Source organism: Phalaenopsis equestris, unplaced genomic scaffold (genome assembly GCF_001263595.1).
Source record: "Phalaenopsis equestris unplaced genomic scaffold, ASM126359v1 Scaffold000479, whole genome shotgun sequence".
In the NCBI taxonomy this organism is placed as follows: Eukaryota; Viridiplantae; Streptophyta; class Magnoliopsida; order Asparagales; family Orchidaceae; genus Phalaenopsis; species Phalaenopsis equestris.
This window is the reverse complement of record NW_018164920.1, coordinates 23,862-40,424: the sequence shown is the minus strand read 5'-3', so window position 1 is coordinate 40,424 and position 16,563 is coordinate 23,862. Positions and strand designations below refer to the sequence as shown.

Genomic DNA, 16,563 nt, shown 5'->3' with positions numbered 1-16,563 from the left:
CAAGCTAGTTACACCCTCTTTATCAAGTCTTAACCTGAAGAAAAAAAAACAACTATAATCGTCTATGTAAATGATATCATATTGAGATTTGGGAAAAACCTAACCAGAATAAAAGGGCCTTTGGCATAATAATTTGAGACAGAAAGCTTGGAAAATCGAAATTAATTTCATGATAAAAAGGCAAACAATCAAAATAAAATTTTTTTTATTTCCCAAATAAAGTATATTTTTTATTTACTTTTAAAAATATGAACGCTTGGATATAAGCAAAATATAATGAACCCAACAAATAAAACTGGGACACTACTAACAAAACATCCATCAATAATGGTAATTATCAACATTTTATCTGCAAACTCTTCGACCTCCTCTCATTTGTCCTGATATTGATTGCCTGATAGTGTTGCAAGCTAATACATAAAAAACCCTATTGAAGACTACACGAAAGTTGTTAACCGCATTCTGAGATACCTCAAGATGGCACCATGAAAATATTTGTTATATAAGAGGTAATTCAACAAGTAAATTAAAATATTTGCACATTTTGATTGCATTGGAGAAGCTATAGAATGCAGAACCATCTCTAGTTATTATGCTTTTTATCTAGGGAAATATGATCGCATAGAGAAGTGAGAAATATTTTATGGTTTCAAGAAACAGTGTTGAAGCTAAAAATAGGCCAACAAGACTTGTTATTTGAGAAGAAATATGGACAGAAGGACTAGTAGAAGATTTAAAACTATCAAATAAAAAAAAAATCCTTAGAACTAGATTATGATATCCAAGTTGTCTTAAGTATTGCAAAAAATCCTGGCCACCATAGCAGAAATAAGCACGTTAAGATAAAACAACAGTTCATCTTGAAAAAAATTGAAAATGGACTTAGCCAAATTAATTATGTTCAAATATACTCTCAAATTATGTTGCAGGGTTTTAGTAACTATTATCAGAGCTTTGTTTGATTTTCTATGGGATTGCATTTATATCCCTATCTAGTTCTAAAGGTACTAAATATAATAATGATATATTTCTAGATTTGCAGCTCTTTAGGTAATCCTATGGTGCCTCACAGTTGGAATAGTGTTTAGGGCTTAATATGGTCTTTTGTGACATATTTTATCTGCATCAGTTTGTTTTTTCTTGCATTAAACGGATCTGCAACTACAATTGGTACAGCTATCTTTCTTAGAAGTTCGACAAAGAAAGCAGGGAGGTCATCTATAAGCCTAAGGTTTTGTTGGTTGCCATCTCAACCATTCGTTGGGATGTTTGTTGCCCAGTTTCTTGTTCTTATGAATTTCCTTTATGTCATATGAACTTACAGGATAGATATTTCTAGCGTTGGAGCCAATCATTAACCAATTTATTCTTGTCTAGTATAGTTACTGTATGATCTTCAAAAGGAAAACTTCTCTTGTAATGGTATAACTACTATTGGCACCTTAATCTCAATAAAAATGGGGGCATAAATTTTGCTTTGGCTGGATATTGTTTGGAATGATTTTCCAATTTTTTGTTCTTTTAACAATGTGGATCATCTTGTGGCTACCCTTTTTGGTTACCTGAAGGATTTAAGGGCCGTTAACACTAAGTGGTTGAAATCTATTTCTTCTTTATGCTGTTGGATCAGCTTACTGTAGAATCTAAAATTCTTGAATTCTTCCATGCCTATTATCTTGTTAGAGTAGTACTCCTATACATATAACTCATTACACTGGGCTTTTTGGCTTCATCTACTAGAATATGGCTTGTTTGTTTGTATGGAGTACTATCACCAATCATACAACCTTAATTATTTTCAGCGATCACTACATTTGGATAAAGTCTTTCGAGAATCATCCACAACTTGTGGCAAATTCCCATGTTCAGCTAAGTCAATCTACATTCCAACTTTTAATGATTTTTAGTTTTCAAACCACTACTATTGATCCCGATTGTTTGTCAATGTCCCCCCTATAATTTAAGGAGAGTCAATAAGAGCGCTGGAACTTCAAGGACTAGAAGTGGAGTGGAAATAGGTGCAATTGGGGCTATTGTTGGTATCTAAAACAAGTTTAAGCTTTTACCACCAGCCATATTCAAGCTTCAATGAGATCAGTCCTTTACTCCTTTAGTCCTTCCGTTTATTTTATTTTATTTTTTTTCAGTTTCCTTTCTTTTTCTCAGAGTTAATTTTAGTTCAATGCGGCAACAACTCTCTTTTTTTCTGTCTCTTTTTAATTTTCTTTCTTCTTAACAAAAAATAATTTTATTTCCAATTTTAGGCTTGAGCTAATCCTTTCTTCTTTTTTTTTTCTTTCTCTAAATTTATTTTCTTCTTCATAGTTTGTAGAATTAATACTATTTTTATAATTTCACAACTATATTTTTGCAATCCTTATCATGTTCTAGACTACCTAGAATCAATGCTTCACCACAATTGTAGAACTTCAAACCATAATAGCAAAATTTGGGGTTATGGGAAAAGATATTGAATGAAAGTTTAGGACTCAAATTAAATTAAACACAAAAAAGAAAAGAAAGGCTAAATGTATATCACATGTAATTTTTATAACAAAATTACGACAGGTGTATAAAGACTAAAGAAGCATCTTGCTCAATCTCATAAGACTATGTGACAGCACTAAATAAAATGTTATTTAAATTTTTATTATTGTGATTGTACTTATTATAATAATCTTGATGCAGAAAAAAAGAAAGAGATATAGTTGAATGAGAAAGGATTGATGAAATGATAGATATAAGAGTAATGAGAAGAACGACAAAGCTATTAAAGATCATGATGACTCTTCAGAAAAACAAACCAAAACGATGACAATGATGCTGTTAATTTTTAGGTCATAAAAAATAAGTTAGAAAATCTAGTTTTATCCTAGGTCACTAGTCTTTATATTTTCTAAATTCTAAGAGTCTATTTAGTTTTTTAAATTATTTATGTTTTCTTATTATGTCTTCTATAAAATAAGGTTAGGTTTGATGAGTTTTGTGTGTTAGTTTTCATAAATTAATTTTTTTTGTGTTTTTAATTTGAAACCTATACCTCAATTTGATTTGAAACCAATATTTTAACTTAATTGAGTAAATTGCCTCAATTCTAATTATAGGCTTTTTAAACCTATGATATACATGTAGATATGCATATGCATATTTCACCTTAATGAACCAAAATAAAAATAGTCACAGATCATCTCCTTTTTCACTCATCAACTTCAAACCGGCAAGAATAGTCGTCGACCTTCTTGATCAAGAATTGATCGACAATATGCAACAAATGATAACGCAACATCCCTTACACCTACTCATTGGTCCGTAGCCATCCTAGTGCCTCCTACACGCTCGACAATGTGAGCGTGCTTCTCATCAAGGAACCTGACCACCAACATTCCCATTGCCAGCACAGAGGACTCGCCAAGAGCCACAATATGCTCTACAATCAAGCCATCACATGCACTTCATCAAATAAAATAATCTTCAAAGTCATCGACCACCTTCAATCACCACTCTAGACTCTAAGCCTTAACTTTCAGTGCACTAGCATCATCTTTAAATAGACTGCTACATTAATTAGCCTTGTAGCACCATCATTGCCTTCAATTTGATGCCAACCAAAAAATTAGAAACCTCGATGTCGATGGACAGCTCTAACCAACCTAAGGATCCATTAACATCCTTCAAGAAATATTCATCGACGATCAATATAGTTATTGTGATCGAGACTTCCACTTCTTCAAAGCATAAACAGAGAGCATTTGAGTCATTGTTTTACCATGCAGTTATAAGGAAATGAATAGAAGAAGAAAAATAGGAGGATAGCTCCTAAAAAGATAAAATAGACTCCTTAGAATATGTTGGGATGTTTAGAAAACAAATCAACTAAATTTTAGACTTTGTATAGCCAAATAGGCCCTCGTCATTGTCGAAGCCATCGTCAGCACCTACGTTAGCCACCCTAAATGGCCATACCCAACTGGTCACCAAGGGCCGACCACTGAAGGCCGACCCCTTGGGCGGGCTACCTGATGTCGATGAATCCAGCGACAAGAATGCTCCAGGGAGACAGATCTAAGAAAAGAAAAAAACCACAATTACCCTCAAAACTCCCCTTAAAACAGGGGCATAAATGTAATATTTTTCCCCTCTTTATTTCTCTATAAATATAAGACCATAGATATAAAAAAATGGTCCATAGGCTCTCTCTTTCTCAACCCCCTTGTCAAAGGTAACTCTTCCCTTCTTCCCACTTGTAATCTTCAGGTTGTGTGGAATAAAAGAGGCCAAAGAGAACGGGAACACCCCTCTTTGCCCCCCACGGGGCAACTCTCCCTCTCTTTCTCTCTTTCTCTTTCTCCTTTCCTCGGATTCTGAGCTCTATTCCTTGGGCACGAACCAAAGGACAAATTTGGGTTCAACACCTTACAAGATGTGGTGAGAGTAGAACGTGTCGCCAACAAGAAGAGCCTTTCGAGCTGGAAAAATCCCAAACCAAAGAAATAAAAAGAAGAAGAAGAAAATATGGGAAGAATACAAAATAGATGATAAGACATAAAAGATGAAGGGACATGAGAATACTAAAAGGTAAGTGACAAGACCAAAAAACAAAAAAAATAAAATAAAATAAAATAAAAAATAAAAGAGAGAAGAGAAGGAAAAGTCTCTCACTTACCAAGAGAAAAAGGATCCTTCACGAAGGAACAAAAACATAAGTATTTTTTCTTTACCTAATTTACTTTTCTTAAATAAAGAAAAAAATAAAAAAGAGGGAAAGAAAGAAAGAAAAAAGATAAATATATTCTATCTCTTCATTTAAGCCTCTACTCAAGGATGAGTGAATAAAGCCTCTACTCCAGGACGAGCGAGCAAAGCCTCTCCTTCGGGATGAGCGAGCAAAGCCTCTCCTCCGGGATGAGCGAGCAAAGCCTCTCCTCCGGGAAGAGCGAGCAAAGCCACCTCCGGGGCGAGCGAGCAAATACTCTCCTCGGGGAAGAGCGAACAAAACTTCTCCGAAACGAGCAAACAAAAACACTCTTCCGGGACAATCAAACAAAAACTCTCCTTCGGGACGAGCAAATAAAGACTCTCCTCCTGGACGAGTGAACAAAGACTCTTCTCCGTAATAAACAAACAAAGACTGTCCTCCTGAATGAGCGAATAAAGCCTCTCCCCCGAGATAAGCGAGTAAAGCCTCTCCTCTGGGACGAGCGAGCAAAGCCTCACCTTCGGGACGAGCGAATAAATACTCTCCTCGGGGAAGAGCGAACAAAACCTCTCATCCGAAACGAGCAGACAAAGACTCTTTCGGAATGAGCAAACAAAGACTCTCCTCCAAGACCAGCAAACAGAGACTCTCCTCCGAGACGAGTGAACAAAGACTCTCCTCCGAGACGAGCGAACAAAGACTCTCCTCTGAGACAAGCAAACAAACCCTCCTTCGAGAAGAGCAAACAAAGAATCTCCTCCGGGACGAGCAAACAACGCCTCTCCTTCGGAACGAGGGAACAACGCCTCTCCTCCGGGACGAGCGAACAAAGTCTCCCCTCCAAGACGAGCGAACAAAGTCTCTCCTTCAGGAAGAGCGAACAATGCCTCTCCTGCGGGACGAGCGAACAACGCCTGTCCTCTGGGACGAGCGAACAACGCCTCTCCTCCTGAAAGAGCACAAAAAAATATCCTCTGGGACGAGTAGTCAAAATCTCTTCTCTGGAACGAGAGAACAAAGCCTCTCTTCGGGGAATAATCTTTTATAAAATCTACTCATCCAAGGCCAATGAAAGAACTGTTATGAAACCAAGTCGAGCTAGAGGTTTATGGAAGTTTATTTTCTGTACTTATGAGTTTTTCATTCTTACCGCAAATTTGCTTCCAGGAAGTAAAAAAATCGGGAGCATTATGTATAGCCGAAAAAATAGTTCCTTGCCGAGCTGAAGGAAAGTCATTTCTGAGATTGTTGTTGGCACCTACACCAACCACTCTGGCTGGCCATACCCAGCCAGTTGGCCACCAAGGGTCGGCCACCGGAGGCCGACCGCTGAAGGTCGGCCACTTTGACCAGCCAACTGATGCCGATGAATCCATCAACAAGAACGCTCCAGGGAAACAGATCTACGTAGGAAAAAAATCAGGATACCTCTTAAAGCAGGGGCATAAATGAAATATTTTTTCCCCTCTTTATCTCTCTATAAATAGAGGACCCTTAGATGTAAAAAGGGGTGGGTCCCTAGGTTCTCTCTCTCAAACCCCATCTAAAAGGAAACTCATCCTTTCTTCCTACATGTAATCTTTAGGTTGTGTGGAATAAAAGAGGACAGAGAGCCAGGGAACACCCTTCTTTACGACTACAGGGTATCTCTTCCTCTCTCTCTCATTTTCTTTCTCCTTTCCTCGGCTTATGCGCTCTACTTCTTGGGCAGGAATCAAAGAACAAATTTGGGTTCAACAGACTTGAATAAGGCAACAGATATAGACAAAATCTTCTTCAGATTTTCAGAGATATGATCAAGGATTTATAAAGGGAATTTGAAGAAGAAATTAACTCTACATCAAACACCAAACATCCTGTAACTTTTCTTATTTATAACTGAAAGGAAACTAACAGAAACCTGTTAAATAAATTAGAGGGAAATTTTTATAAATTCTTCTTAAAAAGCATGAATTAAAATGAACAGGAATAAAGAAAAATGGGTAGTCTCCTTGAGCTTCATGCATTAATCAGAAAACAATCATCATCATAATAAGGTCCTAGAAGAAGATATCAAACATTTCTAAAAGCATTTCAGCGCCCCCAAGTGAAAAAAAAAATGTAAAAACACGCATATGTTTGAAAGTTCTAAATATCCAAATTCAAAAGGAAATTAAAAAAGGCGGAGCAACATAATAGAAACCTATATCCTCCGGTTTGCCCTCCCTTTCATGGACCAACATTACCTTTTCCCATAACCCAGGGATATTCTGCAGTTTTAGCATGTTCGCAGGAGCTTCAATCTTCTCGCAAAATTCCTCCCCGATAGCCCGATTGAATTCCCAATCATCCCCCATAGCGGAGGAATGCTCCGCCACAAATTTCTTGGGCTCCCTCATAGAGAACCTATCGACATGTTTTTTCCTACAGTTCTGAGAGAAGAGATTCCCCATTTCAGTAGCGTTTGAGAGCCCCAATCTCCGTAAGGGCACGAATACTAGGCTAATGGCGCAGAGAATTCGCTGGAAGACGAGCGGACGGGGCCAAGAAGATGAAGCGGAGGGAAGAGGGGAAGGTGGCAGCGTGGGCTTTAGGAAGGCGAGCACGAAGCAAAAGGTGGACGGGGGTTGAGGAAGACACCTTTTTATAGAAAGAAGGGAGAGGTGGAACGGAGGAAGGGCGAGGTGGGAATCTGAGAAGCAGCCTGCACTACTGAAACTGCGAGCCGATGCCGAATCCTAGTCGTCGAGACGAGTAGACTATGGGTGCTTTTCGGGGAGGAGGTCCGGCACTGCAGTGTAGATGAAGCCTTTGGTTTGAGCATGGAGAAATATTTGCATGCTGAATTCATTAACCCTATAATATTCTCACAATAAATTATGAATAATATTAAAATATAACCATAAAATTATTGGAATGTTACTAGATTTTATGTTATTGAAATTAATACCTCAATAACCTCGTAATATCCCCTAATAACCATGAAGCAGAGGTTATTATGCATGCAGCTCTGCGTGTTTAGTCCGTATGCAAATATTTTCCTAGAACATGAAAATTTGTATTGAAAGCACACCTATTACCCCTCTACCCTCGACCCCTTGCTCTCTTGCATTCATTTCTTCTATAGATTTTGATTCTGATTGGAACGAAAACGCTGAGGAGGAGCTCCGGTCCATCGAGTCCGGAAAACCTCTGGTTTCAATCTTGAGGAGTCCTCATCTCAGCGTCAGCACCTCCCTCGTCGGGTAAGCTTGACTTCTCCTTTTGGCTACGTTGAAAATGACGATCGTATTACCAAGCTTGATCAGTCCCCTTGCCCTTAGAATCGACTTTGTAATTTCTCTAAGATACCTTGTCAATGTTTATATCTTCGTCTCAAGTGTTATTCCTTCTATATACTTTGAATCTATTTTAAAAGTTGTAATTTTTACAAGGAGGAAATTAGGGTGATCCGAAATCGTACTTCTTATGATTATTGTAGGAATAGATTGGATGCCCGTCATGAATATGAAATTTACTCTTTTTCAAGTACTCATCTGAAATCGTTCTAGGGGGTTTTCTCCCCTTCTTGGTGCGGCTTTGGAACAGAAGGGGACCTATGAAGGTTTATGATTTTGGGTTAAGATTTGTGGAATGTGAATAAAAATCTAAATTATTAATTTAAATGAAAAAAAAAGAGGAAAAATATTAGAAGAAGATATGAATGTGAGATATAGAAAGACAGAGTTAATCTCGTCACAAAGATCATGAGAGGAGAGATGAAAAGGAGTGAGGCTTAATAAATGTAATTAATTAAATGATTGTATATAAAAAAGAAAATATATATCACTATCACAAATATATATCATTCATTAAACGGCTGAATATAAAAAAGCAAGAAATATATTGATATTGAATTTCTTATGATGTTTGTTGTAAATTAATGAAAGGGACAAGATTAAAAATAAAATTAGGAAATTTGACTATACCAAAAAATCTGGGTTCAATTGTATTGTTAGTAGCATGGAATATTGCTTGGGATGTTAAAAGAAATATAATAATGTTTCTTGTTTAAACAAATGATACACAGAGGCAGAATGATAATTTTTTCAGAAACAGCTAAAAAAATTTGTTTTCGAAAATGACATACTTGTGCAGTTATAAATGAAGAATGAGAGAGTTGAGATGTGAATTATTTGAGGAAAACAGATGAATCATTGCAGAGTTTTCATTCTTTCTTACAATTGTGAGAAGAACGATCATGTGGAAATTAGAGAAATTGGATGCATCTGTTTCATTTTTACATACATACCACTTCAATTCCTATGCACTATTGAAAAAAATCACAATGGGGGATTTACACACATACCACTTCAATTCCTACTCAATTTGTATGCTCTGTTGAAAAAAATATATTGGGCATACCACTCAATTTATATGCACTTGCACATGAATTCCAATGCAGTTACATACAAAATATATTGGGGCATTTACATACAGACCACTCAATTCTTATGCATTATTTCAATTCTTTGCTATTGGTCTAAATGTGAGTCACATGTCAGATCCTAAATGAGAGATCTTACTACTTGGTTTTCGGTAGGCTTGGATATGGGCAGATGTAGAGGTAGATTTTGTGTTTCTATGCATCTTGAATGAGGAAAACATTTCATTTACTAATAAGTTTAATGAATGGAAGAATTTCACTAGCTGCAATGATTGAGCAAATAAGTGTTGGAACTTTTTCAATTCATTTAAAATTTTCTTACTTTTGATCTTGTTCTTTTCAATAATTTTTTAATTTAAAACAGCTATGGACATATATAGTTATGCTTATTTTCTATAGTTCCTGAGCATGAGCTTATTGAAGTTTCTTCTTATTTTGGTTTTAAAATCTGAAGCTGCACATGGATATTCCATTCATTAATGCACATGGATATTTCATTCAGTAGATTTTAATTTTGTTTACGAAGCTGCATATGGAAATTTATTGATACTATGCCCACAACCATATGTTATTGGTTGATAGCAATCCCCTACTAAAGTCATGGAGGGTGTGCTTATGAAGGTTGATCAAAATATATTGGAGCTTACTATAGAGATGCTTCTAAATGAAATGTCATTCTCTAATCAGCTTAACATTGGTCCTTTGACTTTTATTGTAATGTATTAATGAATAGAATATCCATGTGCAGTTTCCTAAAGAAATTTAAAATCTATTGCATTAATGAATGGAATATCCATGTGTAGCTTCCCAAATAATACACTTTTATATCCAACCACAGTTATTGAAAGAGGACTGTTTGGTTCGTTGGTTAAATGGAAAGATTTTTTGGGATACCAAGGTGCTCCCTTGTTTGGTGAAGAAGGTTGATGATTGTACAATAACCACAACACATACTAAGCATGTAGCCCATGTTGGTACCAATTGAATCACTCCTTTTGCTTCTTCTATTTGGATGGCATTTGCTGCTTCATCTTTTTCTAATCTATACGCTGATGGCTTTTCATGAGATTTTTATCTCTAAGTTATATCCAGATTCACATTATTACATTAAATTATGATGCAGAAGCTCAGGGAGGTATATGTTAACAAAATAAGATAAAGGAATGCAAGTAACATCTTGAATTTGGAATCAAAGATGGATTTTAGATTATTTAACTTAGCATGATTCTAAGAGGAGATCTAATTGAGCTGAATTGGGGAATTTACTTGCATTAACAAAGGAATAATTAAGCTGCCACTAAAATGCTTGAAAAAGAATGTAAAAAGCTATTCAATGGATGTTGTTGGGATTTTTTATTGTTGGGGGCCACCATAGCTCTTGAAAGATTTATATCTAAATGATTTAATACAACATTCAAAGAATAACATACTATTTTGAAAAATAGAAATATTATCATAGAATGGATTCAATCACTCAGATAAGAGAAATCTTTGGGATTTATGGATCTACAGAACTAAGATTATTCCCTTATCTTATGGGTGTAAGATAAGGTTTATTTTAATTCTGAAGTCTTGTTCTCTATAATGACAAGGCGTTGTAGTTAATTACAACTTCAGAGCCCTAAGCCCTAAATAAAACTCTCGATTAATACGATAAGTTGAATTGTAGAGATCAAAATTTCATGATATGAGTGGAGGTTCCAAATTGGAAAAATTAAGTTCAAATGGAAATGACTTACAGTTTGATGATGATGTGTCATGGAAAAATCCCAAGATATAAGCTTAGACAACTTTGGAAAGTTTGAACAAATCAAATGAAGTCAAGAGATAAATCAAGGATACTGGATTTAACTGACAAGAATGGTTGGAAACCCTAGGCTTAGGATGGAGTCAGGTAGGAAAGGATTTCTAGATGAGAAATGAAACCCTAGACTTTATAAGGAATTCTATAGGAGGACTAACCTAAACTTTGGGAATAATCTACCCAGCCAAGATGCTCATTACTTTCTTTCGTCTGTGGGGCGTTGGTATTTGTTGACTATGACTAGCCTCATAACCATAAAATTCCTCTTAAATCTCGGAGCATGGAGGATTTGTAGATTTGAAGCAGCATGAAAAACCTTCCTTACTAACCATGGGTTACTTCATTCTAAGGTATTCTCTCTAGTATTAGAGGGAAAGTTTGTTATTTTGTATGTTATAGTCTTTAGCACCAACAAGGGTACCTAACCAGACATATATACTCAAACTAACCTGAGGTAAGTGTGTGGCCTCAGTTTGGTGCTTAATTTAGCTAACTTAATTTTCATGTCAGATCTACATAGGTGTTGCTCTCATTTTTTATCTTAATGTATTTTGGATGTTCATTTGAATTTTAATATTTTAATTCTTGTCTTGTTTTAGCTCCTAGGTTTGTCAGTCATATTGAGAAATCAGAGTTTTTCTAAATTTTGAATTTGTTTAAGATTTGATTTTTAATGTTTATGGAGAAAACCATCTTGTAAGAGGCTTACGCCCTTATTTTTATTTAATTTATAAAGGTTTTTTTTTGTTATTTTTATTAGATTTTTTAACATGAAATAACATATGAAATAAAACATGCAATAACACGAATAAAATAACTCATGCACTTAGTCTTGAATTAGACTTGGACTAAGGTTGAGCAGAGGTAAGTTGTGTTTCTAGCTTAGGTTAGCTCAAGATTGAGTTATGATATGATATAACTCAACTAATTGGGTCTGCATCAGACCCAGGATAACTTGTTTTAAGTTGAGTTTGATTTAGGTTGACTTGGGTTTGCTAGATTTTGAGTTGGGTTGGACATGGATTAAGTTGGGTTGACCCAGGTTGGCTTAGGTTTGACCCAAGTTAAGGTGCGTTGACCCGGGTTGGCTTAGGTCTGGTTTGGATTGGACCCGGGTTAAGCTGAATTGATCTGGGTTGGTTTAGGTCTGATTTTAGCTTGACTCGGGTTAAACTAGGTTAATTTGGGTTAGCTTTGGTTTGATTTGGGCCGGGTTAGCTTAGGTTTGATTTGGGTTTCACTCGGTTTAAGCAGGGTTAACCAGGGTTGAGCTGGGTTAAACCAAAGTTGGGTTAGGTCTATGTTAGGTTAGTGTTAGACTTAGGCTGAGTTAGGTCTAAGGTTAATTTTGGGTTAGACCTAGTTTGGGTTATGCCTAAGATAGTTTAGGGTTTGGCATTTGGTTTGGGTTTAGGCCAGACCTGGGTGAGGTTTAGGGTTTGGGTCAAGTCTAGCTTGGGTTTAGGGTTTGAGTTAGGTCTGGGTTGGGTCATACATGAGCTAAGTTTAGGGTTTAGGTCAGGTCTTGGTTGGGTCAGACTTGAGTTAGGTTTAGGATTTGAACTGGGCTTGATACGACCTTAGTCAAGCCCAAACCTAAGACTAGTTCAAGGCTATTGAGTTAACCTAGCCTAAATAAATTTAAGAACATAAATTCTTAAATTAAATTAAATAAAGGAGAAGAAGAGAAGCTTATTGGAGAGGAGGAGATTGACCGGGGGGGAGGCCACCAGAGAAATACTCTTCTTTGTACTTTCCTTGTTTGGACTGTCAAAGTAAGTGTCAAAGAGTTGGGATCTCGTTAGACTGTGTTGGTGTGTCCTGGAGAGTGTCGAAGACGGTTTATTTATAGGTTGAGAAGGTGGTGGCATGGGGTTCCTCACAATCCGATTTGGCGGTGCAACGACAACAATGATCCATTGAAGGATTTAATGAGCCACGAATCACTGCCGACGAAACATCACAATGGTTCGTGGTCTGATCTGTGGATGAAGGCCACAAATCGCTAACATTTCAAGCGGAGTGGCCACACAGAGTGGTCCCTCCAGTTTTACTTGAGTGTGGTTATGCTCAGGCCTGACATGACCACACTGAGGACTTTTGAGCATGGTCACACGTAGGATAGACATGACCTCGTCGAGAAACTTTCGGGTGTGGTCACGTCCAGGCTTGGCATGACCACACCAGGACAAAAATGCGCAAGCTGCTTTTTGGCTAATCATGCTAAACCAGACCAAGGGGTGATGTCCATGCCAGCCTTATGTGACAAAAAATGAGGTCAACAAATGATCCCCCAATATATGTGGTGAACTATTCAAAGTACGTCATATTTATTAGCTTTGACCTAAGCGTTCAACGAAGTGTGATAGGCATATATTTTAATTTGGATATGTGAGAAATTTGAAGTTAGATTTTTGTGAATTATAATGTTTGGGATCCGTTGGGGATTTCAAGTTTACCTGAACATATTAAGGGTGAAAGACCGATGTGGATTTAAATCTACCCAAATAAGTGAATAGGTCGACTAGATCAGGAAGGACAATGCTGGAGCATATCATTCATCTTGATAACTAGTCAGAGAAGCTAAGAGAAAGTGTTTAAACTAGGAAGGAAAGCATATGGACTAACATCCAACCTAGAAAATAGATGAAGTGACCATATTAGAGAGGACATCATTGGAGCATATCATTCATCCTGATAGTTGGTCAGATGTGAAAATTGTCTATACCAGGAAGGAAAGCTTTGAGATTAACATCCAACCTAAAAGATAAATGAAATGACTAGATCATAAAAGATAGTGTTGGAGCATATAATTCATCCTGATAACTAGTTGAAAAGGAAGGTTTAGATGATTTTGTTTAATTTTACTTGGGAGTTTGGTTTAAGGAGTTGTGATGTAGATTTATGTTATTCCTAGACACATTAGAAAAGAGGGTACAGGGATTTTTCCTTAATCTAAGAGGTGCACAGGGGCGACTTGACCAAGATAAATGAAACAAGTTGATGTGTTGTTCATTTTGCATTTGCTATTATATGTATTTTTAAATTTTATATGATGATATTGCACTTTGAGAAAGGTTTTTTTTGTTTTTGTTGGTGATAGCAAGAAAGGAGAATAATAGGAATTGCATTAGAACATAATGGATATTGGAGAAAAAATATACTATTGGGCGCTTAGGCACCTGGAAACTGGCGGTTAGGTTCCAGAAACCTCTCAATTTGAGTAACAAAATCGAGAGCATGACAACTAGGCTCCATACATTGGGCACCAAAGTGCTGTTATGGGAGCTTAGGAATCACGATATTGGGTGCTTAAGCACCAGATTTAGGTTCTTAACCGAGAGCTTGAAACCTAGGCACCAACCAATGGGTGCCTAGGCGCCCGAACTTGATATTGACAGTTAGTGCATTTCATAATTTGAGAAGAAGGGAAAGAAATATAAAAGCTTTGATGACAAAGTTTTAGGGGCTTTTCCATCACATTTCTTCTGTCACTTTTTCTGAGAGGGGAATTGAAGGAGAAGTCCCAGGAAGAGTAATCAAGTAGAGAGAAGAGAGGATTAAGGGATTTTGTGATATCGTGTGCTTGTTTCTTCAACCTATTCAGAAGAAGAAAGGAGAGAAGTACTACAGTTATTATTTTGTGCTTTTGGCTTATACTTGTAATACTTTTATACTTTGAATTTTATTTCAATCATATGATTTGGTTTATGTGTTCAAGCATGTTTTGTAAGTAATTGCCCTTTCTTCCTTGGGATGGGAATATATGATAGATGTATGTGAGAGTTTCTTTATGTGATTTAAATGGATGGTGATTAAATCTATGCACTTAATTTACATTTCATTTTGGCCAAGTGGGGTGTTAATATTAATTATGAGTTGCAAATCTTGGAAGAGATTGTAATAGAATCGATTGAGTTAATCACGTTAATTTGTTGGAATAGGAATATATCTACTAAGTTAATGCAAACGTATAAGGAGATATTTGTTCGTGGGATAAAGGTTGGTCTTAGGGAACTAACTCATGGTTTTAAAATGATGAATATAAAAATAAGAATTTTTAATTTTAGTGAATAGAGAATAAGTAAAAAAGTTAGAAAGATGAAACCTAATCTCTGAACTTTCTTCTCCTCCTACTCTCATTTATTTTATTTCTCTAAGTTCTCTCTCTCTCTCTCTTACTTTCCACTCCCTCTATTCTAACACTTCACTCTGACACTATTAAATAAAGAATTAACTCTCTACATACTCACTAATCTTTAGCACTTATTATTAGCATGGTGTTTGCTTAGTAACTATCATAGCTTTCTAAGTGACCCTTACTGATTCAATTTTGAAACAAATATGAAACTAGAATTATCAGACAAACATACCATGATGTGAGTTCATAATGCTCTGTTTTTTTAAAACTCAAGCATTAAGGTTTTTGGCATTATTATGATATAATGATGGCATTGTGATGCTGACTACATGAGACTTTGGTGTTGTAATGGAGATGTCATGACTTTGCCTTGTATATTATTCTTTTTCTCCCTCTATGAATTCCTGTCACAAAATAGTATATTTAGTGATAATAAACCATATAACTACATTGTTTTCTTACAAAATTCATCTAAAATTGCTTCACTCAACTCACTTAACGGGGTACTAATATGATTGAAATTTTTCATGTTAAAATGTAAAATTAAATCATTTAGGTACGTTGTTTTGGATAAGAATATAACATCACTCCTTTTCTTGAATTCTAATCTAAGAAAAAAGGTAAGCTCATTCAATAAACTCATCTCAAATTCCTTGCTCATAACTTCAATAAAATCATGTCATATTTAGTTCTCACTTGCTCCAAATAACACATCATCTTTATACATCACAATAACTATTATATCCTCTCCATTTTTTGATAAAAACAGTTGCCTCAATTTTTTCCTTTACTAAAGGCCAAACTTTTAATAAGGTGCACAATCTCTCAAATAATGTTATAGAACCTTCTTAACTTGTATATAAAGTCTAGTTTCAATTGATTAGCAGACCCCATGGGTTGTTTTATAAAATTTCCTACTTTATATTTCCATTTTAAAATGCACTTTTGACATCCATCTGATATAATTTAAAACCTTTAAATAATGAAAATACCAAAAATAATCTCAAGTAATTTAGCTGAATTATAGAAGCATTTGATTCCATGAAATCAATTCCTTTAATTTAATCACAAGTCATCAAATTTTTTTGATAAATAATTCTAATTCAAATGACATAGTACTAGGCCTTGATATTATTCATAGACATTTTGTTGAACAAACTGATTTAATTTTTGGTGCATTGGTGCAATCCAAAATTCATCTCCTACAAGAGGTTTTATGTGAGATAGAAAATGCTAAGTAATCTAGCTCTTCTCCATGTATTTTTGGTTCCAAAGCCTTATGATGGATCACTTATGATAAGTTTCTCTAGGATGGATGGATGAATATCTTCATTCTTTAGGAAGTTCTACTATGGGTCTTTTTTGTGTGCTCGGGTTTTAAGGAAAAAATTTCTTACTAATCATTCTCCTTGTCATTACAGTGGTTCATTCTAGGTGGAATTAGTAGTTTTTCATTAAAGGCCACATTGATAGAATCATGAACTACCAAACACCATTTATATATATATATATATATA

The 16,563-nt window shown here is 35.7% G+C and overlaps 1 protein-coding gene across 2 annotated transcripts in view; it reads right to left on the bottom strand.

Moving 5' to 3' along the window:
- The window catches only part of LOC110028011 (ubiquitin-like-specific protease ESD4), a 60,666-nt gene extending 53,159 nt beyond the window's left edge, over positions 1–7,507 (bottom strand). For both annotated transcript variants that reach the window (XM_020729700.1, XM_020729701.1), the window contains exon 1: positions 6,922–7,507. In XM_020729700.1, the coding sequence (XP_020585359.1) occupies positions 6,922–7,128 (207 nt within the window). In that variant the 5' untranslated portion in view covers positions 7,129–7,507. The remainder of the gene's footprint in view (positions 1–6,921) is intronic.
- Positions 7,508–16,563: the final 9,056 nt, after the last annotated feature.